At 46.1% G+C, this 27,999-nt stretch overlaps 4 protein-coding genes across 4 annotated transcripts in view; 3 read left to right on the top strand and 1 right to left on the bottom strand.

The window, feature by feature from the left end:
- The window catches only part of slc9a7 (solute carrier family 9 member 7), a 21,595-nt gene extending 18,817 nt beyond the window's left edge, over positions 1–2,778 (bottom strand). Inside the window, exons 1-3 of the mRNA XM_084472561.1 lie at positions 2,481–2,778; positions 535–737; positions 337–414 (exon numbers count right to left, since the gene is read on the bottom strand). Coding sequence (XP_084328687.1) covers positions 337–414; positions 535–737; positions 2,481–2,760 — 561 coding nt within the window. The 5' untranslated portion in view covers positions 2,761–2,778. The remainder of the gene's footprint in view (positions 1–336; positions 415–534; positions 738–2,480) is intronic.
- A 1,917-nt stretch (positions 2,779–4,695) lies between these two features.
- rp2 (RP2 activator of ARL3 GTPase) lies at positions 4,696–8,265 on the top strand. Its single transcript, XM_084473331.1, has 5 exons — positions 4,696–4,959; positions 5,895–6,563; positions 7,258–7,372; positions 7,805–7,890; positions 8,128–8,265. The coding sequence occupies exons 1-5, from the start codon at positions 4,807–4,809 to the stop codon at positions 8,209–8,211; spliced, it is 1,107 nt and encodes a 368-aa protein (XP_084329457.1). The 5' UTR covers positions 4,696–4,806; the 3' UTR covers positions 8,212–8,265.
- A 1,735-nt stretch (positions 8,266–10,000) lies between these two features.
- On the top strand, positions 10,001–21,482 carry jade3 (jade family PHD finger 3). The gene is made up of 12 exons (XM_084473330.1): positions 10,001–10,072; positions 11,392–11,457; positions 11,724–11,783; positions 12,238–12,320; positions 12,694–12,851; positions 13,713–13,903; positions 15,560–15,771; positions 16,173–16,340; positions 16,576–16,692; positions 17,053–17,538; positions 17,960–18,077; positions 18,614–21,482. Exons 3-12 carry the CDS (start codon positions 11,735–11,737, stop codon positions 19,606–19,608), a joined length of 2,577 nt encoding a protein of 858 aa, XP_084329456.1. The 5' UTR covers positions 10,001–10,072; positions 11,392–11,457; positions 11,724–11,734; the 3' UTR covers positions 19,609–21,482.
- A 1,572-nt stretch (positions 21,483–23,054) lies between these two features.
- On the top strand, positions 23,055–26,828 carry plcxd1.1 (phosphatidylinositol-specific phospholipase C, X domain containing 1, tandem duplicate 1). Its single transcript, XM_084473296.1, has 7 exons — positions 23,055–23,176; positions 23,350–23,467; positions 23,857–23,999; positions 24,133–24,261; positions 25,542–25,697; positions 26,093–26,273; positions 26,563–26,828. The coding sequence occupies exons 2-7, from the start codon at positions 23,365–23,367 to the stop codon at positions 26,820–26,822; spliced, it is 972 nt and encodes a 323-aa protein (XP_084329422.1). The 5' UTR covers positions 23,055–23,176; positions 23,350–23,364; the 3' UTR covers positions 26,823–26,828.
- Positions 26,829–27,999: the final 1,171 nt, after the last annotated feature.

Genomic DNA, 27,999 nt, shown 5'->3' with positions numbered 1-27,999 from the left:
CCCAGGTTAGTGGCCCATGTTGACAATGGGAAACCGCTCCAAATGATATTATGTATACAAACATACAATAAATATTAATACTATATTGACCTACAATATATTATTAATTTGACACCATTCATTTGAACACAATATCATTAAATAGACTACTATTTAGTACAGGTTAAGTTTCTAAAGGTAGGCTACTGAAATCGGGCATTGAACCCAGTAGCATTCGTCTGGGAGTCACACCCTAGCACTAAATGACACTACACTAGATACTATACTGTACTACAGTTTACTATACCGTACGACACTTTACTTCAGCATACAATAATGCCAGTAGCAGGGTGTTACCTTTTTCAGGCTGTATCCAGCATGGAAGATGATAGGCGGCAGCAAAATGTTGAAGAATACTTCCGGGTCGAAAGTCACCTGAGGAGAGAACAGAGGTGGCCGGAGATGAAATCAACGGTCAACTCTCACCGAGTGTCAAACGTCCACACATCAAACAATTAGAGAAATACTACATCATCATCATCATCATGGCAGCACCTTGCGCAGCATGTCATTCTGCTCGACGTTGTGGATCTCCCGGGAGTTGATCTCCCCTTTCAGCGTGTACTCAAAGAACTTCCCGCTGACGTTGAGCAGCAGGGTGCTGCTGGGGCCCTCCGTCAGGACACAGCTGGGGGGCGTCTTGTGGTGGTAGCTGGTGGCCGGGATGCCGTACCGCAGGATCACCCCCACCAGCAGCCCTGGGGAGAGGGGGTCGGAGGGCAGTGTGATGAGGCCCCCGATACACTTCAAACTAAATGAGGGGCGGGTTTGTTCGGACAAAACGAAGGCATTCTGGTTTTGATTTCTGCAGTGAGTCAAATCAGGCAAACTGCAAAACAACTCTGATTTTGTTGTAGGTAAATAGAGGCCTTTAATAACATATTTACCCGGTATTCACGTAATACAACATACTGGTCTGTATAAGACATGATAGTAAGAGAGAACTTTATTTTTTTACACACACACACACACACACACACACACACGACACTGTGGGAGTGCACGGCCCCTTTCCTCATACTGCCATGATTTTTTTTTTTGCCCTGGCTCTACAGATGGACTGTGCTGTGATAGTGGACGTGTGAGCAAGCCTAACAAGGAGAAAGATGAAGAGAGGGACAAATGATAGGGGGAGAGGGACAGACACGGGAGCGAGGGATGAACAAGGAAAGAGGCAGAGAGAAATAAAGAGTGAGGGGGAGATTAAACCAGTAAAGAGAGAGACCAACGAGAGAAGAGAGTCGAACGAGGGAGATAGTGAGGTTCCTGGTGAGGCAGCAATCCTTCTCAGAAGACAGGGCAAAGCCCTCTGCGTCCTTCAGTGCCCCTGCCAGAGGGCGAGCCACAACACAAACAGTATTTAAAAAACCTTGCTCGCTCTCTCTCTCTCTCCCTTGCGTACACACATCTCTCCCCTGTGCCAAGTGTGTGTGTGTGTGTGTGTGTGTGTGTGTGTGTGTGTGTGTGTGTGTGTGTGTGTGTGTGTGTGTGAATAATAGGTTCAACACGTTGGTGTACTATTAACAAGCTTTTGGGTAGAGACAAGAGTACACAGATCTGACTATGTGATATGTGATGTGAAAATATTCCTGTTTGGAATTCATTCCTGCTAGTATTCATTCCGTGTGTGTGTGTGTGTGTGTGTGTGTGTGTGTGTGTGTGTGTGTGTGTGTGTGTGTGTGTGTGTGTGTGTGTGTGACGAATTTCTCAACACAGTGGAGATTTCTTCATAAATGTTACCACAGAAAACAGAGAATGTTCTAATTCATATGTTTAGACCTGAAATTAAATGGCATTGTATAGTCAACAATCAACCTATCATATCATATGTCCTATATCATATGTAAGCGTCTAAAGCCAATGTGTCGACTATATTTGATGGAGGGTGGCTCACATCCTTAATAAGGTTGCAACAATCCTATCGTAGGTCACGTGTTGCCACAGTGCGCAGTCTCTGTGTGTGTGTGTGTGTGTGTGTGTGTGTGTGTGTGTTTCCTAAGACATTGCAGTTGTGTGTGTGTGTGTGTGTGTGTGTGTGTGTGTGTGTGTGTGTGTGTGTGTGTGTGTGTGTGTGTGTGTGTGTGTGTGTGTGTGTGCGCGCGCGTGGACCAGGCACATAATTATGAACCACTAAGTATTCTGATGTTGGGGGATATTTAGCGGGATCATGCAAGGATGGGAAGCCCCCGGTGACACTCGCGCGAGAAACACAAATAACGCACGTTCCAGAGATTACCACTACCCCGACGCCCACGGGCATCACCAAACTGCGCATCTTCTAGAAAATGATTAACCCGGGCAGCCAATGTGCATGTTTGGGTTTTGCCCGCTCCTCTTGCCTGCATTGGCTCCTTGAAGCTTACAATCCTAGGAGAATGTGGCGATTAGTGGAGGGGTGGAGGATGGGGTGGGGGTGAGGTGATAAGACGCGTCTGTCTCACCATATATCATTGCCAATCCCGTTTCGTGGAGGAAACGCACTCGCCTGTGCTTGAAAAGCCATATCGTCAGAATGGTTAGGGTCAGCAGTAAGATAAACGTCAGTAAATTTACGCTGTCCTGACGGTGACTTTCTTCGGCTTCTTTATCAGTTGCCAATTCCTCCATTCCCGAGTCCTGGGCACTCAACCTGGTGGCCGTATTCAGCAGCAAGAGCAACGCAGGAATCACATTCCTGATATGAAGGACCCTGGTCCACTTCAGTTCTGGTAAAGTGTCCATGGTGTGGGATGCTGCCGAATGCTGTAGACCGCCTCTTATGCCGTGTCACTGCGCACGGCAGGCGGCGACTGGGAAAACACTTTAAAGCAAAGAAATCCCGGTGTAGTTCGACCTCTTAAAGGGACAGTGCACACTTTATGGCGGCGCGCCTTCTTTCTGTGTTGCACCGCCCCTCTGGATGGTCAGAAAGCTGTATTGTACTTGTCTTGTAACTAATTATCTTTAGAAGATCCACAAATTATGTTTCACTTTTCTATTTTCATATGTCTACTGTCAAATTTGATGGCAAAATGTATTAACATTTTTAATGGAGACTAGCATACATCACAAATTGCTATTCTAATCATAAATGTATTTCGTCCAGTAAAAAAACAAGTGTTTTATTTGTTAACAATCCATTGTCACACATTGGATTGAGTATATCAATATGTTACATGTTTGAATGTATATGTGTTTAAACTGAATTTATGATAAATATTACGATTGATAGGTATTAATGACTGCATGCATCAATAACTAAACGTGACTACTTACATAAAATGTATGTCAATAACCACGGTTGTAGGTAGCAAGCATTTCATTTGCCATTAAAAGAGCAGGCTTTTTCAAATGACTAAAAACTTCAAAGTTTTGTCTCACTGATACTGATACTCACTGAGACTGCAGTTTTAAATCGGAAACAGGAATTTGATCAACACTTTTAGATACCGATGTTGTGTAAAGTTTGCACCAGTCACGTCCTTGCACGTCCATATGTGCACAGGAAATGATGAACAATCTTTCAACATTTTTCACATTTTCAAAACCCGAAGATTAAAGCAGAGCTTCAACCTATGCCCACTTTATGTTTGTACTATGGTCATGTGTAGGCTATATATGTTACGGTGTGTGTGTGTGTGTGTGTGTGTGTGTGTGTGTGTGTGTGTGTGTGTGTGTGTGTGTGTGTGTGTGTGTGTGTGTGTGTGTGTGTGTTTGAGAGGAGGTAGAGAGAATGAATGAACGACCATAGAACAAGCTAAAAATAATAAGTAATTGTCCCCAAAGATAATGTGTAATGCAAGTATTAGTAATTGGCCACATGTGTCTGTTGCCCTCACATTGCTGAATCCAAGCCAGGCCATAACATCAAAGTAAGCAGCAAATGGTTTGACCATGCGAAGATGGAAAAACAACTTGAACTTGAATAACTTGGATAACTATCTGATTAATTTGGTTAAATGTATCAGATTAAAGGTGAAGAAAAAATAGTAGACTGCATTTAAGCAGGCAATTCCACCTTTAACTGCTATGCATTTATCTATTTATACACAGCTTCAAAATACTGCCCTTATCCTTTAAGACCCCATAAGGTCGTGCCTCTGAAATCATCTATAAGCTGCAGTGGGGGGTGGGGCATGGATTTTTGAATAGGCCTACTTACATGCAGCACTATCTAAAATTACATTCAAACACATAATGGCATTACACTACAAAATGATACATAATAATGAATAGGTAGGCAATTTTATGTTCCCATAATAATCTCTAAACTAAAACTATTATGTTGCAAAAGCATAAATTGATTTCTACTAATGAAAGTGGGAGATATTTCTAGGCATCCATGACTAAAGACAACGCCCAAATAAGTGCAGCGCGTGCTTAGAGGATTGTGCGTTCAAATGTTTATTGCAAATCGTTTGTTAATGTTAACATTACCTCCATAATTTGGGTGTTTCGGCGCATCACCTCTAGAATAAAATTGGAGTGGACTAACTTAATAGTTTACGGGTTTGACTCAAACGCACCGTGAGGACTGCTTTTATCTCGCAACACAGCAACGTCTCACCGTGCGGGCGTGTGATTCGCTATTGTCACTATTACAAACCCCGTGATTGGCTGGATTATTAACCAAGGAAACGGGAAACTCGAGGTCTGCGACTGTTTGCCTGACAGCTCTCAAGGTAGAGGATGGTCGTCACCTGAACAACAAGTGGGAAGAAAGGGAAACAATCGCAATCTTTTAACATCACCGAAGCACAGTGCTATTTTTTTAAGGCACAATCCATCATGGGTTGCTTCTTCTCAAAGAAATCCAAGAGAAAAGCAAAAGAGGAGCAGGCTCCGACGGCTTTGGAGTCGACCGCGGGCAGCAACAGCGTTCCCCTCGGTAGTAGCAGCGATGAGGCTCCCAAGCAGTACAGCTGGGATACACGCGAGAAGGTACGGCTCTTTAAATGGTCTATTCACACACATTGGGGTATTATACTTAATCCACGTTAAGTTGAAACGGAAGTCTGCAATCCACTTGTCACGATAAAGTAAACATGCATGCAACTGCTTCTAATAGTCTTTGCTGTGTGTGGATGGTCCACATTCCTGTTAGGACTAGCGCATCTTTCTAACTCCAGTACATGCTTGCCAAAATCAACATTTAGTTGAACATTCAAAGTGAACTTATTTGCACACTTGCACTCTTTGTGCAGCGTTGCAAGTTCTGTTATTTTAGACATGGGCGGACCTTAAAAGGGGAATTGCGCATAAAGATGTAATGCACTTTAATTAACGTTAGTTGTAATGTATTAGGCGATCGTAGTCATCAAGACAATGTTCTAGAGATTAACACAGGTTCAAAAAAAGGGTTAGCTTTGCTTTTTGAGCAGACTGTTAGTAGCTCATTAGGGGATTATCCACACATATAACAACACGTAACTACTCAAGGGCCAAACTAAATCTATTGTGGCCTCCTTAGCTAGGCTTGGACGCTCGGTCCCTTTTCCTGGATGCAGGTCCAGCTATTACTGCAAACCAAAAACGATGACTTCATAATACTTTGGCTAATACGGCATTATTCTCACCAAAAAAACATTTGGGCAAACATGAAACAATCGAACCTCATAGCCTAACAACTATAATATAAATACACTATTTGGTTGAAGCTTTTATCCATAGTGTATCTTCCTAACCCTGACCCTGACCCTTACCCTTACCTTACAATATTGTGAGTGCATAAATTCTTAGCATGGGTTGCCCCGGTGGCAATGGAACCCCGAACCTTGGCAGTGTTAGTGCCAGTCAGGCTGCAACACCTGGGCAGTTCCGCATTGTCGAAATCCTACTCTGACTGAATATTGATACATTTGTGTTTCCTTGCTCAGGTGGACCCTAAGGACTACATGCTGAACGGTCTCAAAGACACCACGGTTGGCCGGCTGCCTGACACGCTGAAGGGCCAGCAGCTGGTCATCCAGGACTGCGTCAACTGCAACATCTTCGTGTTCGACCACTCGGCCACCATCACCGTCGACGACTGCGTCAACTGCCGCATCTTCCTGGGCCCCGTCAAGGGCAGCGTGTTCTTCCGCGACTGCAAGGACGTGCACTGCGTGGTGGCATGCCAGCAGTTCCGCACGCGCGACTGCAAGAAGATGGAGGTATTCCTGTGCTGCGCCACACAGCCCATCATCGAGTCGTCCACGGGGATGCGCTTCGGCTGCTTCCAGTTCTACTACCCCGAGCTGGCCTTCCACTTCAAGGACGCGGGCCTCAGCATCTTCAACAACAACTGGAGCAACGTGCACGACTTCACGCCCGTGTCGGGCGAGAACAACTGGAGCCTGTTGGCCGAGACGGCGGCGGTGCTGGACTCGGTGCCTCCGCCCGGGCCGGAGACGGAGTTCAAGGCGGTGCGCGTGTCGGGCGACGCGTCGCGCAGCATCGTGCCGCTGACCAGGGGCGCTCGCCGGAAGGGCAGCGAGGAGTCCTGCCTCTTTGTGTTCTTCGCGGGAGACTACACGACCGCCAACGCTCGCAAACTCATCGACGCGGTGAGCGGGGGCGGGGGAGTGTGTCGGTGAACTCAGGGGAGGTGGTGTGGTTTGCGGGTGGCTTGTGAAACTGGTGGGAGTGGGTGGCTGGGCGTAGCTGAAGTCTAGCTGCTCATGGAAAGGATGTGAAAATAAACGGCCTACACGTCACCACATCCTTCATAAAACCAAATAAACCACGTGTTCTTAATAATTCATAATTGTGTGTGTATATATAGAATTCTATCTACGTGCCTTTCCATCATTATCCATTCGTTATAAAATACTAATTGTAATCCTGTTAGTTTAGATTTAATACACCATAAAGGGTTTTATTGTAAATTATATTATATTGCTGTCGTAATCCAATGAGTTCAATAGAGTAAGTCAAGGTCAACAACAAAACTGACACACAAATGTTGCAATTTTGCAACAGGATGTTCCAAATGTCACCTGATTGTCCTCCAAAAGTTATGAGTAAGAGTGGAGTCGTTTATTGTATGTAGTCAGATATAGAGAAGCTACAATGGGAAATGTATTATTTATTCTCTGAATTGTTAAGGGGCCTTAATGTGTCATGAACTACTACTACTACTACTAGATGTTGACAACATTTTCGATCGATTGGCGTAGTTAAACTAAAGAAAGCTTGCTGTTTGCAAGTAAACAACTCTGTTTATGCATACCTCTTAATATTCCTTCCTAATTTCCGCAGATGATTGAGAAAGGCTTCCTGTTGATCCAGACCAAGGAGGTGCCCATGAGACCTGAAGACGTGAAGAGAGTTTTCCAGAACGACACCGCAGACCTGTTGGAGTGGAGCACCAAAGGTTATGGCTCTCACCATAATCACGCTTAGCTTCAAGGGGCTTCACAGGCCCTCTAAAGGACAAGGAAATGCTCTGCTTATTATCAAGCAAGACACCTTGAGATGGAACACAGAAGAGGGATCGCTCCGTAAGGTAGACAGGTTGGAGGACTATACCGTTGTTCTGATTAAGTGAATCAGTTAGTGCGAAGGTGCTCTTTGGTATACAAAAACAGAAAGATGGGCTGACCAAGGCACTCTTCTTAAAGTAAAAAAAGCTTTAATAGATAATTCATATTGGAATTCTTAAAAAGTTGCCAACATGTTTCAGCCATTGTAGGCCTTCATCAGGGCAAGGGAATCCATGTGTTTGTTTAGTTTTTTTTAAAGATGTTCTCAGTCATCTAGCCCGACAACGGCATCTAAACGTTGATTTGCACCTCTTCTCCGGAAGGTTCCGTAACTGCGCTGGAGTTGAATGGAGATGGAGTGGTGGACGCCTGCAGGACAATGGCTAACGAGGTCTTCAATGGATCCAAGGTAACCATGGCAACATATGGTCTCTTGAAGGCGCTCGCACATGGCCCCAACAAACACAAACACCCAACAGAAAACATAATCCAAACAGCCAACAACCACCAAATGTATCATGGCATACTGGTAGATGTGGACATTTGACAGGGCAATGTGAAAGCACGTAATGCTGCCTGTTCCTCAAATTAAATCATTCAACATGTCCTTCCCACCGGTCAAATCCTTCTTCTTTATTTGTTGCAGGTGTTTGTTTCAGAAAACAAGAGTACTTCTTCACGAGACGTTGACAATTTCTTCAATTTTGCCGACATGCAGATGGGCTTGTGAGCGAGATGCGTCGAACAAATTGCACATCGAACATTTGAATGATTTTTCTGTAGAAAGCCCAAATGACTGGTAAGGAAGGTTAGAATTATAATTATTAACTTTCCATGTCTGCTGTGTAAAGATTCTTCAGAATGAGAATATAATATTAATTCAAGATGCTCCCTGAAATATCTTTTTGATAAGCTTCAAACCTCTGGCAATAGTCTTTGATGATAGGTTTGAGGTTTGAAGGGAAAAGCTTTAGAGATTAATGCACAATTTTAGAGGCTCAGATCTCTGTTTTCTCTTTAAAACCAACTGCCCCCCCCCATTTGCTGTAAACCACTGTCCACATTGTAGTCAAATAATGTGAAAATTTTAAATGAATGTATTTGATACTTTTATTGTTTTTTTTATACACTATGTGAATGTAGTTTTTGCTGTAGGCTTTTCATTTTAACTTAATGTTCAGTTAACTGAACATTAAGAGAAAATACTGCAATGATAATATGAACAGAGACAGCCAAAAGGGAAAGTATTTAATATAAAACATCAGTTTTCTTCAAAAGTTTGCAGGTTTAGGGATGTTTGTTTAGATCTAGATTTTGTCTTTGCTAATCAGTTTACATTGTTTATCTGACACTGGTCTCAAAGGGCCGTTTGATCAATGGGCAATGTATGTATTTGTATTTAGGTCTCTTTAAGTTGTTGTTTTGAGACTAAAGGGTACCGATAATATGTTTTATCTGTAAACATAGATTTTGCTGGGATGTTAGCGTAGGCAATTCATGTAGCCTAAAGTTTTATACTCTAAAAATAATGTTTTGTAAGGTAAACAAATGTGTTGTTCATAAGTCTTTTTTGTAAAACAAATTGTTGTACAACCTCATGCATTTTGTTTCCTGTATTTTTAGTTTCTCATGAGGCGAAAATCCAAACTTTCCATTTGTGATTTTGAGCTGGGTTAAGACATTATTTTCAGATCACAAGAGTAAAGAGATGTGTGAGTAACAATGTTCCAGACCATATCGCTAGGTCACGAGATTCAAAGTCATGTTACTCTGCCAAGCAGCATATTGTAACTATCCTCCTGTGGGCTGGGCATAGTGTCTTAATGAAAGTGTATTCCAATAACCTTTGTTTATGTCTTTATGCTGTAATGTAAAGGGTCCAAATAGCACAGTGTGACTGGACACCCAGCCTGCCTATAGCTTCATCATATCTACCACTAGCTGTACGAATTTACTTGGATCTGTGAAAATACAAAATAGTTACATGGATTTTTTAAGATGCTGCCCGCACAAAGAAGAATTATGAGAGTTCTGGCTCAACAAAGGTTTGTTTTAGTTAAATGTTTTCTATTTTTCTAAAGAATCCAACTACCTTCTAAACTAAATTTACCAGTGCATCAATAAAAGGTTAACCTGAATATAGTATGATATACATTTGTGCATGTGCAGAGTATAATGTACATTACTACTTATAAATACTTTTTTTTTTGGGGGGGGGGGGAGTAAAATGTACAAATGTGCGACATATCTCTTCAATGTTTTTTTATCGAATTATTTTTCGTCTATGTAGGTATATTACTGTTTTTTTTTTTTAATCAATGCCTAGGGTCTCAAGCTGAACCCAGCGCAGCAGCGCTCCTCTGAAAGAGGTGGAGTGTAGGACCTGGCGGCCGTCGCGGTACAATAGATGTGTTGTGCGTGGTGGTGCTGCTGGAGATTGCAACCCTTGAAATTCCTAGGGTGGCAGAATAAAGCAACCAAATTCAATTAAAAGGCTATAACCAACCGCTCCATTTGTAATTCCCACTTTACCAAACGGAATACGACGTCATCTGGACGGGATAAAGCGCGTTATACAATGCGAACATAAGGTAAGATCCAAGGAATCTGGACAATATACTCGTGTGTTCAGTGTGCCAGGAGAACTGCCCTGGATGGCTTATGCAGGCCACGGGGCCCTGCTTCCTTTCTGGGAGGGGGGGTTGTTTGAATGCAAAGTTGTAGATTACGATTGATAATCATTCGCAAGTAACAGAAAATCGGGGTGTCGCTTTTAAGTTTCATTTACGATACTCTCTTGTAAACGCTTTAGCTTGGGTCCAAACCCCGATAGGAAGTGACATCTTTATTTGGTGGTGGCGCCCATGTTTGATTTTCTGCACGGCGTTTTAAAGCGCAAAACGTAGTCGCAAGATCCAAGGCTCCGGCCGTACAGTGGGCGGGACCTTGCTCTTTTACCAACCAATCTGCGTTTGTTTGGTACCGCAGTGAGCACCGCCCTCGAGTCGGTGATTGGTTGGTAATGGAGTGTTACCGCCCACTGTACCTTCGGGCCCTTGGATCTATCAACCACAACCTACCCGCTAAAGGCCAGTGTTTGGCGCCAAGGCTTTTGAGGAACAACATTTTATTGCTGTTCTTTCTTGTCTTTGTATACTAACGTGAACTCGCTAAAATCATTTCACTTTATTACTACATTTGATCATCGAGCCATGGATTTCAGTTCGGGGGATGTACGCAGAAAAAGCACGGATATCTAACCGCGCCAGTTTGTGTTAAATAACTTGATGTTCCACGGTGTATCTGACGACAACTTATGTCGTTACTTGCATGTTTAACTTAGCTCCGAAAACACCTAAAGCCCAGTTTTACATATCAATGAACCGAGGGCTGAATACTGGTCGAATGGCAAAAATGACGCCGATCACCATTGGTTTTCCACTGTGGTATAGTGTATTGATTACTAATAGTTTCCCATTAGTCATCTTAAGAGGGACTGGTCAGACAAAGACAGACTTCACTAGTCATACAACGTTTGTACTGTTCATTGATATGGCTAAAAGGTTATAAATAAATTCTAACTCCTCTTGCGACCCCTTCAAAAGTTGCTCTCGAGTCCCTGATGAACTTACCAGAACTTGTGTTTGGACCTATTTAGGTTGTGTGTTGATAATATTGAGTTAATATTGCAGCTTTATGTATAGTTTTGACATCGGTGAAAACCGATGTCACCCCCAGTACTGAATTGTAAAGAGTCGTTTTCCTTGATTAGAATTGTTTTAGTAAAAACAAAACAAATCAACGTAAGGCTTCTTCGAGCCAGTATAGCCAAACTCCTCCAGATTACTGATGCGGTCCAACCTTTGTTTTAATATTGCCATCATGAACTAACGCAAGTATGTATTTACAGATAAGAGAAGTTGTCGTGGGGTTATCAGTGGAACCGTTTAGCATGCAATTCGATGTAAAATTTATGGTAAGTGTCTTACATTTTCTCTCATGCCAAATGCCTGTCAATATGATACAATGTGTGAAACATTGTGTTGAATTTGATGGTTCTAAGCTAGGCTATGCTCAGAAAATAAGGGATAAACAGAGCATGCTGTGTGTTAGGATTTGGACAACTATTGCTTCACACATGTAGTGCTACTATTAATTCAACCGCATGGGAAGGACACGTAGTCAAGGCTAATTCCCCACTTGGTTTACATCCCATAATGATACGTTTTACTTGTTTTCCAGGATGCTACAGGATGAAACGTATCAGGACCTCCAGCAGCAGTGACAGCTCTGACAATGAAAGTAAGTTCACCTCGTTCACCTAACCCTAACCAGGCTCTTTATTGGCCCTTAAGCCCTCTAAGAGAGCCAGCCTCTAACATACTCAGTTTCAGCTACACTACAGTCCTAGGTACATGTTGATGAGGAGGCTTAACGGCAAGAGAGTTTCTAGAACCTACTCTGTATATAGGCCTGGACCAAGATGGTGTAGCTCTTCAGTTGGTGTAGGTCTTCAGTTGGTGTAGGTCTTCAGATGGTGTAGGTTCAGCTGGTGTAGGTCTTCAGATGTTGTAGGTTCAGCTGGTGTAGGTCTTCAGATGTTGTAGGTTCAGCTGGTGTAGGTCTTCAGATGTTGTAGGTTCAGCTGGTGTAGGTCTTCAGGTGGTGTAGGTCTTCAGCTGGTTACGGTTCAGGTAGTGTAGGTCGTCAGCTGGTGTAGGTCTTCGGCCGCTGATGTCCTCGTCTTCCTGCTCAGGTCCCTCCACGTCCTTCTGCTCCACCAACAAGTATGGCAGCAAGCCGGGAACCCCTGCCTGCAGCCAGAAGAAGCCGGCAGAAGTAAACAACACCTCATCCTCCTCTTCTGCCGTTCTCCATCTTTTCTGTCATCGCTAATGCTATGCTCAGTTTTACCAACGCTACGCGACATTAATATACATCACAAAGCACACTTTCCTTTTTCCCCCCTTCCTAGTCCTCATGTCAAAGCTACAACCAACCAGGCAGGCCCATGTCAATATTCAAGATCGGATTAACGTTATTGCTTCTTCTAGGGATATTAATATTGCACAACATAAACGTCATTATTGTTACACTGTGTCTGTGTCACCCAGCCCTAGCTAGACCACAGGGTAATAACCCTATACATTTTGACGCGTGCATTCTATATTGTGATAATAACACTGTCCCCTTGGTGACATCTCTCCCCCAGGTGTTCAGGAAAGACCTGATCAGTGCCATGAAGCTGCCCGACTCCCACCACATCTCCGCCGAGGACTACTACCTACTGGCCGACACCTGGAGGCAGGAGTGGGAGAAGGGGGTGCAGGTGCCCGCCAGCCCCGACACCGTCCCCGAACCCTCCGTCAGGTAACACACGAGGGAGGAGGGTTGCCGGTTTGATCCCCAGCTCCCCTTAGCTTAACGCCCCCCTGACAACGAGACCCAACCCTAACTGCCCCCCCGACGGGCTGGTTGTTGCCTAGCACGGTCGACGGCGCCGTCGCTGTGTGAACGGGTGAATGTGAGGTGCTAATTGTGAAGCGCTTTGTGTGGACACAGGTTAGAAAGGCGCTTTATATACGCAGTCCTTTTATCACCCACCAGCCGTCTAGTCTGTGGTTTCTATCGATCACGTCAGGCTATATTTTGATGGCTGTGTATGGATCTGCTGCGCTTAGTGTTGAAGTGTCCTAAAGCAGGATGCTCAACGTGTGTGGGTAAATGGAGAGAGAGAGAGAGAGAGAGAGAGAGAGAGAGAGAGAGAGAGAGAGAGAGAGAGAGAGAGAGAGAGAGAGAGAGAGAGAGAGAGAGAGAGAGAGAGAGAGAGAGAGAGAGAGAGAGAGAGAGAGAGAGAGAGAGAGAGAGAGAGAGAGAGAGAGAGAGAGAGAGAGAGAGAGAGAGAGAGAGAGCTGCCGAATGTGAGAAACACACAGATGGATGAATGTGAGACGTTTAGGAAGGTATAGCTCTGTGGCTGGACAACTGCTCTATAAATGCACTCCACTTGTAGGTTTTATATTCCGACTTTCAGCAGATTAACACACTATAATGAAACAACCAGACAACCAGACCTCCCCATTCCAAAGAAAAGGCTCAACCTCCAGAGCGACTATTGGATATAAAACAACATTTACCTAATTGATATCATGGGGTCCACGTATAATAATAATAATAAATCGCACAACACAACCGCTATAAAGTTGTGTGTGTGTGTTTGTGTTCGTTCAGGATCATCGCGGAGAAGCCCAAGGAGATTCTGTACACGCGGCCCAAGAAGTACTTCCGCTGCTGGAGCCAGGACGCCACGGAGATGGGCTACGTCAACATCAACAAGCTGGCGGAGGACATGTGTCGCTACGACCTGGACGACACCGACCTCCACTGGCTTCATACGCTCAACACCGAGCTGCTGCACATGGGTAGGAGACGCTGCTCTCGGATGTAACACACTCCACTAGTGTGTGACACACTTAATCGGCTGCACACCCTCAACACTGAGCTGCTGCACACGGGTAGGAGACACTATTCTAGCATGTAACACACTCCTACACACTCCACTAGTGTGTCACACACTCCATTGGCGTGTCACACACTCCGCTGGCGTGCCACACACTCCACTAGTGTGTCACATACTCCATTGGCGTGTCACACACTCCATTGGCGTGTCACACACTCCACTGGTGTGCCACACACTCCACTAGCGTGTTACACACTCCATTGGCGTGTCACACACTCCACTAGTGTGTTACACACTCCACTAGCGTGTTACACACTCCATTGGCGTGTCACACACTCCACTAGCGTGTTACACACTCCACTAGTGTGTAACACACTCCACTAGTGTGTAACACACTCCATTGGCGTGTAACACACTCCACTAGTGCTCCATTGGCTGCACACGGTGAACACAGAGCTGCGGCACATGGGTAGGAGACGTGTGTAGAAGCTACACTAGTATATAACACACAGACACTCGACTAGAATGTAACACACTCCACTGGCATGCAACACATGCATGTGTACACTCTAACTAGCGTGTAACACACGTTCCACTAGACTAGCACACGCTACTAGCATGTTATACACCCTAGTGTGTAATACACAAGACGCAGTGAGTGTCCCTTGCCACATGGTGGGTTGAAGAGGCTGTCCCATCACAACCAGATGGCTAATATCACAAGCCTGAACACTTGAACCCAGATCAATTGAAGACGCATTAACACTGGCCCAAAACCCCTCCAGGGTTACAGAGATATGAGGCTGTAATGCATTAGTCACTGAATGCGTTCCAGGATGCATGTGTCACTTCCTTGTTAGGTCTATGTTGTCATCAACAATGCATATATATACATTATAATTTCCTGGGCACTTTGGTGAACGGTTGGGTGATAAAAAAAACATACATTTTCTATCTTGCATGACCAACATTCATGACTCCAATAAACACATAACATTCTGGATCCGCTTTGCAAACAGTTAAAATCCAGAAGTTAATTCTTTATTTTATGGGGGCATTTAAAAGCTCCCGTCATCCCAATTTTGAGGGGAAATTATATGCCCAGAGTAAAATGCTCCGAGCCTGTTTATTTCTGACCCTGTAAGGTAGGGCTGAACAATTTGGGGAAATAATCAAATTGCGATTATTCGCCAATTTCGACCAATATTGCGATTCAGTATGCGATTGTTCTTTTTAAGGGCCTTCATGTTCTGTATCATTCACTAAACAAGCAATAATTCATTCTATAGAATGACCAACACAACATTGGAAGGAGTCAACATATAAACTGCTCTCCTTTAGGCCAGGTCTATGTGTTGAGATGATTGATTCATGAATTGATATTATAACATCTTTATTTAACTATTGAATTGTAAAAGAAAAAATAAATACGACTCTTACTGATCTCCAGTCAGTAACAGTAAGAAATGCACGCAGCCTTTGCGATTTGCAAATTGCGTTCCATGACATTGCGATGTCGGTTTGAATTCGCTGAGTCTTTCAGCCCCACTGTAAGGTGCCCTTACTCTACTGATACCACGATATCCCGCTCACCTGCTCCCTGTGCCCGGTTCCCCAGGGGAGGGGGCTGTGGACGAGCTGACGGTGGAGCGGGCGCTGGAGGCCCTGGAGAGGCAGTGCCATGGCAACATGAGGCACGCCATCGAGACGGTGGAGGGGCTGGGCATCGAGTACGACGAGGACGTCATCTGCGACGTGTGCCGCTCCCCCGACAGCGAGGAGGGCAACGACATGGTGTTCTGTGACAAGTGCAACATCTGCGTGCACCAGGTAAACACTTGTTAAAACATCTGTTTACACATAACATCTGCGTGCACTAGGTAGACGCTTGTTAAAACATCGGTATACACTCATTAAAACATCTGCGTGAACCGGGTAGACACTGATTACAACATCTGTAACATACAGGTAGACGCTGTATAAAACATCTGTTGTACAGGTAGGCGCCCTTTAAAACATCTGTAATGTACAGGTAGACGCCCTTTAAAACATCTGTAATGTACAGGTAGACGCCCTTTAAAACATCTGTAATATAAACGTGTAATGTACAGGCTGACACTAATAAAGCATTAATTAAACATTTGTAACATACAGGTAGGTACTAATATAGTGTCCTGAATCTGAATGATGGTCCTAGCCTGCGTTGCCCCCGCCCCCCCCCCTCTCTCCAGGCGTGCTACGGCATCGTGAAGGTGCCCGTGGGGAACTGGCTGTGCAGGACCTGCGTGCTGGGCCTGGAGCCCCAGTGCCTCCTCTGCCCCAAGAAGGGCGGAGCCATGAAGGCCACGCGGGCCGGGACCAAGTGGGCCCACGTCAGCTGCGCCCTGTGGATCCCAGAGGTAAGCCACAGACCCCCCCCCGGCTCTGAGGATGTCTGTGATTAATAGGTTAGGGTGGGAGGTGACTCCTAGCCCAAAGGAGCCCTCAGCCCGTGTAATGATGCGTATGAAACCTTTTAACAAAGTTGCTTTGGATCAACCATCTGCTATTGTCTCCCTACTTTTCTATTGTTAATCTGGGTTGTGAACGTGTGTCTTTATGTGTCACGGTGTTAATCCGTGTGCGTGTGCCCAGGTGAGCATCGCGTGTCCAGAGAGGATGGAGCCCATCACCAAGGTGTCCCACATCCCTCCCAGCCGCTGGTCGCTCATCTGCAGCCTCTGCAAGCTGAAGACCGGAGCCTGCATCCAGGTGGGCTGGCATAGGACTAGTGGATCAGAGAAGATATCATACATCACATTATATCTGGGTAGATGCCACATTATATCAGAGAAGATATCTCATTATATCAGAAGCTATCACATTATACCAGAGAAGAGACAGTAGATATCACATTATATCACAGGTCAGAGTAGATCACATTTAAATGCGCTGTCCGAGTAGATACCACACATAAGAGTATTCACGGTGTAGCGGTATGACGGTGAACACAGACGGGTCATTAGGGAGCAGGTGGGGGTTAGACAGTACAGAGACTTCACTGTTGGCACAAGTGGCTGAACTGGATGAAAGCGGTACGGCTAAATAAATAACTTGACCCCCCCCCCCCAGTGCTCGGTGAAAAACTGCACCACGCCGTTCCACGTGACGTGTGCCTTCGAGCAGACCCTGGAGATGAAGACCATCCTGGACGAGGGCGACGAGGTGAAGTTCAAGTCCTACTGCCTGAAGCACAGCCGCTCCAAGACCCCCGCCGGTGGCGGTGGCGGCGCGGCGGAGCCCAGCCTGAGCCCCGCCCGGCCCAAGCCGGCGCCCACGGAGACGGAGAAGGTGGGGCTGCGGGCGCAGCGGCTGCGGGAGCTGGAGGAGGAGTTCCACACGCTGATCCAGCCGGGGGAGCTGGCCCGGGGCCTGGGCGTGGCCGAGCCCCTCATGGACTTCATCTTCCAGTACTGGAAGCTGAAGAGGAAGACGAGCTTCAACCGCGCGCTGCTGCCGCCCAAGGAGGAGGAGGGCAACCTGCTGGTGCAGCCGCAGGAGGACAGCATCCACACGCGCATGCGCATGTTCATGCACCTCCGGCAGGACCTGGAGAGGGTGGGTGGAGAGAGAGAGAGAGGGAGAGAGGGTCGAGTTAGTCAAATGTTTTGATTGATTATTCTGCCGAAACTTATTTTAGTGTCCATTGTAGGGCCAGTATAATAGTATATCAAATAAATGATATAGTTTAATGGGTATGTGTGTGTGGGGGGAATTTGTGTGTGTTGTGGGGTGTGTGTGTGTTTGTCTTGTGTGTTGTGGTGGGGTGTGCGTTTTATGCTGAATTGTTATTCTGGTTATAATCTGCTGGGTTTCTAAACAATTGAGAGCAGCATTCATTGTAATAATATATCAAATAATGATTTTAATTCACTTAAGGGCCTTGCGTGCTTGTGTGTGTGTGTGTGTATAAATAGGTCACTAATTGACCCATAAACTCAAGGATTATGTTTGAAGTGTGTGTGTGTTTCCTCTGCAGGTGAGGAACCTGTGCTACATGGTGAGCCGTAGGGAGAAGCTGAAGCTGTCTCAGAGTAAAGCTCAGGAGCAGATGTTCAACCTGCACATCAAACTCCTCAACCAGGAAGTGACTGCTGGTAGGCCTCTCCTCCCGTCTCATTTTCATCTCCATAGCGACTTCAGGGCATGTCCACAGCATGTCGGCGTCATGGAAAACGTCTCTTATTTTATGCTGCCACACTTAACACAGCGTTTCCCACCATAGAAAACGGGACAGTTTAAATAACGGAATACGGTGATGCTTTCCCTGTCCAAAGGGGCTTCATTAAAGTAATCCTCTTCCTGGACGCTTCAAAGGAACTCCAGGGAATGCCTCCCCTGCCGAGTCATCATGCGCTCTTAGCTAATGAGATTCATCAAAGGTTGTTATGCTACAACGTAAATCAGGATACTGGTTGAGGATGTTTTAGTTTTATGTTTCCCCGGTGTTCGTTTTCGAGGGCTACTTGTTAACAACAATAGATGTCGTCTCATTTTGGAGGGTGGTTCTAGGAAGCGAGAGTTAGTTTGCACTGATGGTAGTTGGGGTTAGGGTTACCCTACGGATAACACACATGCCGTCCTCGCTGAAGCTCCCGTTGTCGGTGGTACTTACCGCCGGGTTTCTCCGCAGGCGTTCCTTTGTCCTTCCCCATCGAGAGTCTTCTGTTCCACCCTCCGCCCCGGATCACCCTGAAGCTCAAGATGCCCAAAGCCCAGCTGCTGGGCAACGGGAAGAGCGGCTCCAAGTCGGGGAACGGGCCCCTCTGTCCGGACAACAGCCTCAACGTCCACGAGCACGGGGCCGGCGTCGTTCCCGGGGGCCTGGGCCTGGGGAAGCCTCAGCTCCACAGCCGCGGCAGGAGAGAGGAGCGCGCCAACGGCCTCCTGCTGCTCACCTCCTCCTCGTCCTCCTCGTCCTCCTCGTCCTCCGGCCACCGGGAGGCCAACGCCGTCACCAGCAGCACCGCCGCGCTCGTCAAGCCCGGCAGCGGGAAGCCGCTGGCGCTGCACGCCGCCCTCCACAGCCAGCACGCCTCCAACGGCAAGCCCCCGAAGCCCGCCGACCCGGACCGCAGGGGACCCGGGGTCGGCGGCGGCGGCAAGGCCAACGGGCTCATGGAGAAGTTTGTGGCCCAGAAGGACATTTCCTGCCAGACGCCCGGGGAGCAGGACCCCCTCCTGGCCGAGGCGCTGTGCCGCGGCAGCCAGCCGGCGGGCTTCCGCAAGGCGGGCATGGAGCACTTCAGCCGCTCGTTCAAGGAGGCCACGGTCAGCCTGGTCCGCAGCACCGAGGACCTGCGCGGCACCGACAGGCTGGGCCGCAAGTCCTCCTCCTCTTCCTCCTCCTCCTCGTCCTTGGCGAAGGAGCGTCTCTGGTCCAAGCCCGCGTCGTCGTCCTCCTCCTCCTCCTCGGAACACCCGCCCAACGGCGCGCGCTCGCGGCGGGAGACGGACGGCTACTGTCCCGACGCGGAGCTCAGTGACTCGGAGTCGGAGGTCAAGGGCCGCCACAGACAGCGGAGGGGGCCCAAGTCGCCGGCGCCGCCGGCCCCGGGGGGCCCCCTCCCTCCCCCCTCCACCCGCGGCAAACAGGCGGTGGCGTCGCGAGGCGCGGTTCAGAGGTGACGGCCGTGACGAAGGGAGGTCTAGCGACCGCCACGGCTGCGACGCGGCCCTTCCCAGAGGGGGTCGCCACGGAGCGCCGCGCCCTCTCGGGATCTGTCCACACTGGCGGCCCGACTCTGGGTGGGTGGGGGGGTGGTGGGGGGGGCGGGGTTGAGGGACCATAGATGCTATCCAGGAATAGTGAAAGACAGATGCATGATGGGCAGTGTAGGCCGTGAAACATTGTACTAGATGTGTCGAGTCGTGTCCCCCCTCTCACCCCCCCCACCCCCCACGTATCGCCCCATGGGTGAGTCTGGCTCGGGAGGAGTAGCCTCCACCCAAGAGGCCGGCGGTACAGGCCCGACTTTCTTAGCTAGCATTTGTAATCACACCTTTTTCGAATTTGCATTAAACTCCAAAACAACTCTACAAACTCTGGAATTCCTCTACACAAAAGGATAGGTTTTGCCTTTGAACAACTTTTTGACTGTTGTTGTACATATGTTCGCTGGCCACGGGCGAGTTGGTTTGAACTGGAATGTAGATCATTTGTGTCACAGAATCCCGGAGAGGAGGGTGATTTGAATACGTACATCACAGGGGGGGACCATTCGAGCAGATGTACCACACCTGATAAGGCACAGTGAAGGACTTCCTCGTGCCCTCTCCTAGTCTCATTGAGATTCTCCTATCTGACATATCTTGCCTAGGTATATATGCTGGAATACAAATGTGTACCAAATGTTCTGCATTCCCAGGGTAATGCAACTACACCGATCAGAGTCAGGTATGAGGTGTGTATGGACTAAATATTTCCAGCTGTATGCACTACTTTCTCTGCAGTGGGGAAACCAGACTTATCTAAGGTTAAGGTGACGATTACAAACGTAGCTATACTTTAAAAGAAAGCTGGCTAGCGTTATGGGAGTGTCTTGCTTCTGCTGACTGACTTTATCGGACACCCGCCCCAGCACCACCTTTCCATAATAAACAGTTCCATGGGCCATATTCACCTAGCAGCCATCTTGGTTCTAAACTCTTGCTGGATAAGAGAACTCGGGGAACTGAATGCACATTTCGCATTCGGCACCCATCTTGGTTCCAAGTGCCAGCAGGGAGATCCCATCTTACTAGCGTTTAGAACCAGGATGGCCGCTCGTTGACTAAGGCCCATAGAGCACTTCAAGGTGGTAACTATTTGAGGTAATAGTAAAAAGAATAACTTATCTTTTCCAATTAAGACTTTTTGGACTCCACTTATCTTCCATTGTTATGGCTTACATTGCCAACAGTTTCAAAGTGTTAAAAAAAGTGGGATTACATGTTACAGTATTTTTGTTTTTCGGGTTTTTCAACAAATTCCTTGTCAACACGCGTCTTTTTTTTAAAGAGCAAACCCACAGTACCGCATTTTTCATTTGACTGAAAAACCAGTTGGTTTGTTTAACTTCGCCCCACACACACATGTGGTCTAGCTATTCTCTTTAATCAGCCCATCATACTAGCGGATCACAGCGTTTATCAACATGCAACATGTGCCAAAACGTCAACTGTTAACGATACAGACAATATATCGTTCGCTTCCAACCTCTCTAAGGAGGTAACGACCATTTCTCCATGCATAAATTACTTTGGTTTGTCGTTTGCCAGTTGGGGACACATTTGACAACTATTTTCCAATCTGAAGAGGAATAAAGTAGTACAGATACTTCTGGTTTCTATACGATCATCACTAATAACCTGTTCTACTGTGAACTTTCTGCCTGGAACCAGCGACAAACACTACATCCTGATGGGGACTGTCAACCGCAGAGGGAAATATTCAGAGCTACACGTTTTACTGTCAGAAAAGGACCTAATAATTGTATTTTCTTTTTTTAAGTACATTTTTTAATAAATTGTGAAAATGCAATATTCCATTTTGTGTGATTTTGGAATTATTTTAGATGCAGACTATTGGTACTCTTAATTAGCCAGGGGACCAGATTCCTCTGCCGATTCCAGGCTAACTACCATCCTATTAAAGGGCCCCTATTTTAACACCAGGTGTGAGCTTGATTAGCCATTACACAGCGTTTTGAAATCTGCCTTTTCCTGTGCCTGAGTGAAATCACAAGTGGGAGTGTCCATGTAGATGTATGATGGATAGATAAGCAACATTTGCTAACGGCCAATGGTTGGACTAGTAGACTGATCAATCCAGCATACATCTCGGTGGACACTCCCACTTGTGATGTCACAAAAGCATATGGAAGGGCAGATTTTGACACGCTTGTAATGGCTAATCACACTCATACCTGGTGGTAAAATAGGGGCCCTTTAATAGAAAGGGTTTCAAAATAAGACATCGACATCTCTAACTGACCGCTAGATGGCAGTGATCCCCAACGTAAAAAACATCTCAATCCGTAACTGATGTATAGTAAACGACACTTAAAGTTTACACTATTTATCCCCTCCGAATAAATCACATTCTTGTAGTAGGCTGTGATCGATTTAATATGTAAATAATATATCAATATTTTAATGTTTGATCAGATTTGGCAAGTGTGTAGAAATGACCTGATCAATGAACAGATCAAATTACCCAAAGTTAGCATCCATCTACACGCCGGCAAGATATGTAGGCCTAGTCTACACAGGTATAGGCCTATATGTTCTGAGTTGACAGATGGAATTTGTCAAATAATTAATTCATTAGGAAATTGGAAATGCAAATGAAGGTTAAGGTGGACACGGCCTAACCTAAACGGAATCGATACGGCTCTTTTAAAAATAAGTAAAAGTGGGAAGAAAAAGTGCCATGGGGCCACTGATCAGCCTGTGGGGGGTTCCATCTTCAATCCTCTGTTCGCCTGCTGTCACCAAACTGCCATATACACCGCCTCCCCGAACACCCTGCACGCAAACACCCCGCACCGACTCCCCGCACACCCTGCATGCAAACACCCCGCCTCGCCTCCCCTCCCCAAACACCCCGCCCGTCCCCCGCACACCCTGCACGCAAACACCCCGCACCGACTCCCCAAACACCCTGCATGCAAACACCCCGCACCGCCTCCCCAAACACTCCGCTCCGCCTCCCCAAACACCCCGCCCGTCTCCCCAAGCAGCCTGCACGCAAACACCCCGCACCGCCTCTCCAATCACCCTGCACCGTCTCCCCAAGCACCCTGCATGCAAACACCTCGCACGGCCGCCGGGGAGAAGCGCCAGGCAGTGCATTGTGTGTGTGAATCATGACTATTCCGTCTCGTTATACTACGTAAAGAGGAATAGTTATGCGGGTTTTTTATTTGATGTACAGTTTCGTCAAGGGACGGGTTTTTGGGCTTCCTGGACGTGGATTCTGTGCTGCTGACGCGGTGTGAGAAAATGCCGGTTTAGTGCATTTTGCCAGAGCCCAACCAGGAAGATCCCGCTGCGGCACCGTAGCGCTGCCAATGGTTTATACATGTGATATTTTTACGGATGTTACCGTTATTCTTCTGCTGTATTGGAACCAGGGACCATTTCAAGATATTCACTGGAATACATTGTGAATTGTGTTATCTCTCACTTCGGTGTCAACGACGTAGTTGAGCATGTAAGTAACACTGCAGTCAACCCACATTCCGTCCACTAATAATAGTTTGGGCTGACTGTTTGCCATTCACATTTGAGTCTCAGCGTCATGAAGAACGAAATGCACGTCAATGACTGATCAAGCACAGTGGCCGATTTGATGTTCATTTGCTTAACAAATTTGTGGTTCTGCAGACATCGGATCCCACAATGTCAGCCAATTTAACCCTGAAGGAGCTGCCGATGGAGGACTGGATGGCACACTTGCCCAGTACTCTGTGGGACATCCCCCTGTGCAATCTGGCCATCCCAGGTCGGACATATAATCCAGTGAATGTTATAACACTGTTGTATGGGTGACCAAGGTGTCGATTTCGTGCTTGGTGTAGCAAACATATCCCATGATATTTAAAAAAATAATAAAATATAAATTTTCACTTATATTGCTTAACCCATTTACTATTTGCTATTGTTAAACCCATGTGTCATTAAGCAGACTCAGCCCCACTCAGTTCAGCTACATAAGTTGAGCTGGTAGGGGTTAGGTATATGGCTCAATAGTAGGTTTGTGCATCGTCCCAATAGGTCTCCACAAAGCTGTGTCTTTAGCTGTGTAACACAAAAATTACCAGTATCATAATTAAAGTTGACCCCAATCAAGTAGACTAATGGGTTCTCTTCATGTCTCTCTCTCACCGCCAGGCAGTCACAACGCGATCACTTACTGTCTGGACATGAACGACCGATCCCCAGTGGACCTTACACAGCCAGACATGCTCCAGAAGCTGGACCGATACATGAAGCCCCTAATCAGGCCCTTCGTTTACAAGTGGGCCGTCACCCAGGTAAGATCGGGGGGGGGGGGTAGGTTTAAACATGTTTAGAAGAATTGCGGATTAAAGATATGCAGATATGTACTGAGTAGTCAGCCTCACACAGCAGGCGGTAACCTAGGGGGGCTTTAACCGTGTGGGGCAGGAGCACGGCATCCAGCAGCAGCTGGACTGTGGCGTGAGATACTGTGACCTGAGGATCGCACACCGGCCGACCGACACCTCCACTGACCTCTACTTCTACCATGGAGTCTACACCACCGTCACCGTAGAGGTACTTTACTAATACTACTCCTAGCAGAGAGTACACCACTGTTACTGTAAAGGTACTTTACTAATACTACTTCTACCACAGAGTACACCACTGTTACTGTAAAGGTACTTTACTAATACTACTTCTAGCAGAGTACACCACTGTTACTGTAAAGGTACTTTACTAATACTACTCCAAGCACAGTCTACACCACCGTTACTGTAGAGGTACTTTACTAATACTACCCCCAGCACAGAGTCTACACCACCGTTAGTGTAACGGTATTTTACTAATACTACTCCTACCACGGAGTACACCACCGTTAGTGTAACGGTATTTTACTAATACTACTTCTACTGTGGATGGTATACTTTACGAATATTAGGGCTTGCCTTCAAGATATTGGAAAAAAATTTGTATTGCGATATTTCGTCTTTCTGCGATACGTATTGACAAAAAATTAATACTAATTAATAAAAAAGTGAAAAAATGATTAATCATTGTATTATGATTGGGGTCATTTTGTAGCAGAGTGCATCTGCACAGATCCGTTTGGAACCCCTCTTGTATGGTGCAACGCTGACAAAGGCATCCAAAATAGTTTTCAGCTTTGGCTTTGCATGGCATTCAGATTTGGCTTTGCACTCGTTATACAAAGCTTTTGACAAAGTACCTGTTTTTTGTTCAACGTCAATCTTTTCTGTAACCAAAATAATTCCATACAACTGACGTTGTTGTCCTCTTCTTATGGCTGGCTCATTTTGAAGCTTTGTTCTACGACTAGCGGGGGCTGTCTACAACTGCTTTGGTTGTCTGATCTGTGCATGCAGAGCCTGCATGTCACTCCCTAGCAACAAACTCTGTGCATCCAATAGCCCTTAAAACAGAGTAAATGATGTGATATCAGACAGATTTCTCTTGTAGATTAGTCAAGGAAAATGAGAACTGTATACAAGAAAACGATATCTTGTGTAATATGGATCAGTGGTTTTAATTAGTCTCCTGTGTGGTCTTTTGTCCTTTTGCTAAGTTGACTCAGCTATTTCAAAACCATACTATCAAGTTGTCATAGGTTGATTACAACTTAATAATTGTTCAACAGAACTGTCCCCAACATTGACTTAAGATGTGGTGCTATGCGATGTGTGAGTTCTTGAGGAATATATGAATAAAACACATATATGATGGTCTATGGTGATCTGTAGCCTACATGCCTGTGGTGGTCTTGAATGGTCTATAGTGAGCCGTCGTAGTCTTAAGTGACCTGCGGTGGACCCTTACCTCCATGTGGTGCCCTACAGACGGTGCTGACAGAGATCCGAGCATGGCTGGACATTCACCCCAGGGAAGTGGTCATCCTGTCCTTCAGCCACTTCCTGGGTCTCAACCAGGAGCTGCACATGCTCCTCATCACCGCCATAAGAGCAGCCTTCGCCACCAAGCTCTGTCCCAAGACGGTAAGGCCAGTGGTTTGCCGTTTGCGGCACTGCCACGGTTGTTGATAAGTTGTTCGATAGCTACACTTAACGTAGGCTATTCACAGTAAAACTGGTGCGCCAAGAAGTAACTTAGCATACAACAATTAACAGCGCGTACAAACAATAAAGTTAGCACACAAACAATAACGTAACATACTAACAGTACAATTAGTGTCCGCTTATTGTCAGTATGCTACATTCATTGTTTGTGTATGGTAATCTTAAATTTGCACAATCATTACATTTTAACATTTTCTTCCTCTGCCTTTATCTCCATTGCTGCAATACCCAAAATATCACATTGCGGATCAAAAAAGTAGATTTTTTTTTAATGCATCAAACCGTACCTTATATTTTCTTATTGTTTCTTCCAGGAGCCAGTGACTCTGAGGAACCTTTGGGCGATGGGCTACCAGGTTATCGTGTCTTATGAGCACAAGTTAGCGAGCGGTCAGATCGACCTGTGGGCCCATATTCCCTACTGGTGGGCCAACAAATGCAAAGCAGAGGCCCTCATCCAGGAGTTTGAGCACCGGAAGCAACATGGCCGACCGGGTAATTTCACCAAAACTTTTGCTAAAACTGAAGCGTCAGGAAAGGCCCTTTAATAAAGCCTTTCCTACATTTTTTGCTATCTCATTCTTGTATTTGGACTGTCCCGTAGGCTATGTATTCAAGACGGGTATAACTCCGATATCCGGTAGCATTTTCAACACTGACCTATTTAAACATTTATCTACATATATGATACATATACATATCATAATTTAACATGTAACTTTTCTGCCACCGATACATTTCCTAACAAACCTTTTTCTGGGTGTGGTCGGTCCCGCCCCCCCAGCGGGTTTTTTCGTGACAGGCATCAACCTGACAGAGGACCTGAAGTACATCTGCTCCCACCCGACCGAGTCGCTGAAGGACCTTGTCACCTCCACCTACCCGGCCCTGCTGGCCTGGGTCCGGGAGCAGAGCCCGGGCTCCAAGGTGGGCTCCCTCAACATCATCGCCGGGGACTTCATCAGCGAGAGCCAGTTTGTCCCGAGCGTGGTGGCGCTCAATGAGAAGCTGCTGAACGACAAGATGCTCAACTGCTCCTACTGAGGGGACGGACTGCAATAAAACCCGCTCTCGATACGTGTCCGAATGCGACGTAGATGCGCACCGCGTTTACATTTATATTGGTCTGCATATGGATATGTGTCAATATGAATATCGCTCCGTAGCCGTCTACATGTTGATACGTACCGGTCTGTGGAAAATGTGAAGCAATGGCATGAAAACCACGGGTGCTTGTGTTGTTAGTAAGAGAGACGGGAATGTTCAAGTGGTTTGAATTAATGCATCTCAGACGTTATTGCACTTCCTGACGACGGAATATGAGAATAGGATATTTTATATCTTTTAGCTGCTTCTGAAAAACACTGGGTGTCTTGACCCGCACTGACCTTTATCTGAATTTGTTTACATTTCGTTCACTCGAGTACTGTGTCACCGTGAGAAAAAATGTGTAATAATTAGCAATATTTATAAGTAATGATAGTCTCTTTTCATTTCAAGGGTATCCTCTTGATGTAGGCATTTCAAACACGCAAGCACAAAATGAATATAAGGTTTTAGCTAGCCAAAGACCATATCGCCACACTGCAAACTAACAAAAAAAAAGTATGTCTAAATGATTGTTAACACAAGATTTAAAGCAGTTGCCAAGTTGCACTCAGTAAATTTACGTTTATGCAAAGTAGGCAAACACGTAGGATGCCACAGAGCATGTGGTATATATATATATTAGCATGAGCAAACGACCATGAGGGTTGTTGTAGCTTTTATAAAGTATACTTTCCACCCGGTGACATCGGTGGCGCCTCCGAGCCTGTGGTGCTTTTCAATAAAATACACAAGTGAATAAAAACTTTATAGACAAACAACCAGTCTGTTTGTGTATTTTTTGTTCATAGTTGAAATGTGGATCATCTTCAACGAGTGGTCAAACTTAAAGCTTTAAAGGCCTTAAGAGCCTTGTTGTGGTGAACTAGTCATCGCTCAATGAATAGATACGGGACACTGAGGCGCAGGTAAGGGGGTCAGGGCACCCTGCTCATTGATGCTTACAAAATTACTTCAAACCCAGAACCTTTCAAATGGGAATCGAACACCCATCCACTAGACTATTATACCCACTCTATTGTGTTCATTCACCCTTGCTTAGCATCAAGCCAAAACTGTAAACAAGAAAGTCCACATTTTCCTTTGGTTTCCATGTTGGCCCTGCCCTTAAAAC

Source organism: Micromesistius poutassou, assembly GCF_964030765.1.
Source record: "Micromesistius poutassou genome assembly, chromosome: 9".
NCBI classification, from domain to species: domain Eukaryota; kingdom Metazoa; phylum Chordata; class Actinopteri; order Gadiformes; family Gadidae; genus Micromesistius; species Micromesistius poutassou.
Note: the sequence above shows the minus strand (reverse complement) of the source record. Positions and strands in the feature narration are given on the sequence as shown.

Bases quoted from the DNA above. Each gene is read 5' to 3' on its own strand.
- rp2 (XM_084473331.1), top strand. From the start codon at position 4,807: ATGGGTTGCTTCTTCTCAAAGAAATCCAAGAGAAAAGCAAAAGAGGAG. The intron at 4,960-5,894 runs GTACGGCTCTTT...TTCCTTGCTCAG, and splicing joins GCTGGGATACACGCGAGAAG to GTGGACCCTAAGGACTACAT. The intron at 6,564-7,257 runs GTGAGCGGGGGC...TAATTTCCGCAG, and splicing joins CTCGCAAACTCATCGACGCG to ATGATTGAGAAAGGCTTCCT.
- jade3 (XM_084473330.1), top strand. From the start codon at position 11,735: ATGAAACGTATCAGGACCTCCAGCAGCAGTGACAGCTCTGACAATGAA. The intron at 12,321-12,693 runs GTAAACAACACC...TCTCTCCCCCAG, and splicing joins GCCAGAAGAAGCCGGCAGAA to GTGTTCAGGAAAGACCTGAT. The intron at 13,904-15,559 runs GTAGGAGACGCT...CCGGTTCCCCAG, and splicing joins CACCGAGCTGCTGCACATGG to GGGAGGGGGCTGTGGACGAG.
- plcxd1.1 (XM_084473296.1), top strand. From the start codon at position 23,365: ATGTCAGCCAATTTAACCCTGAAGGAGCTGCCGATGGAGGACTGGATG. The intron at 23,468-23,856 runs GTCGGACATATA...TCTCACCGCCAG, and splicing joins GTGCAATCTGGCCATCCCAG to GCAGTCACAACGCGATCACT. The intron at 24,000-24,132 runs GTAAGATCGGGG...CGTGTGGGGCAG, and splicing joins ACAAGTGGGCCGTCACCCAG to GAGCACGGCATCCAGCAGCA.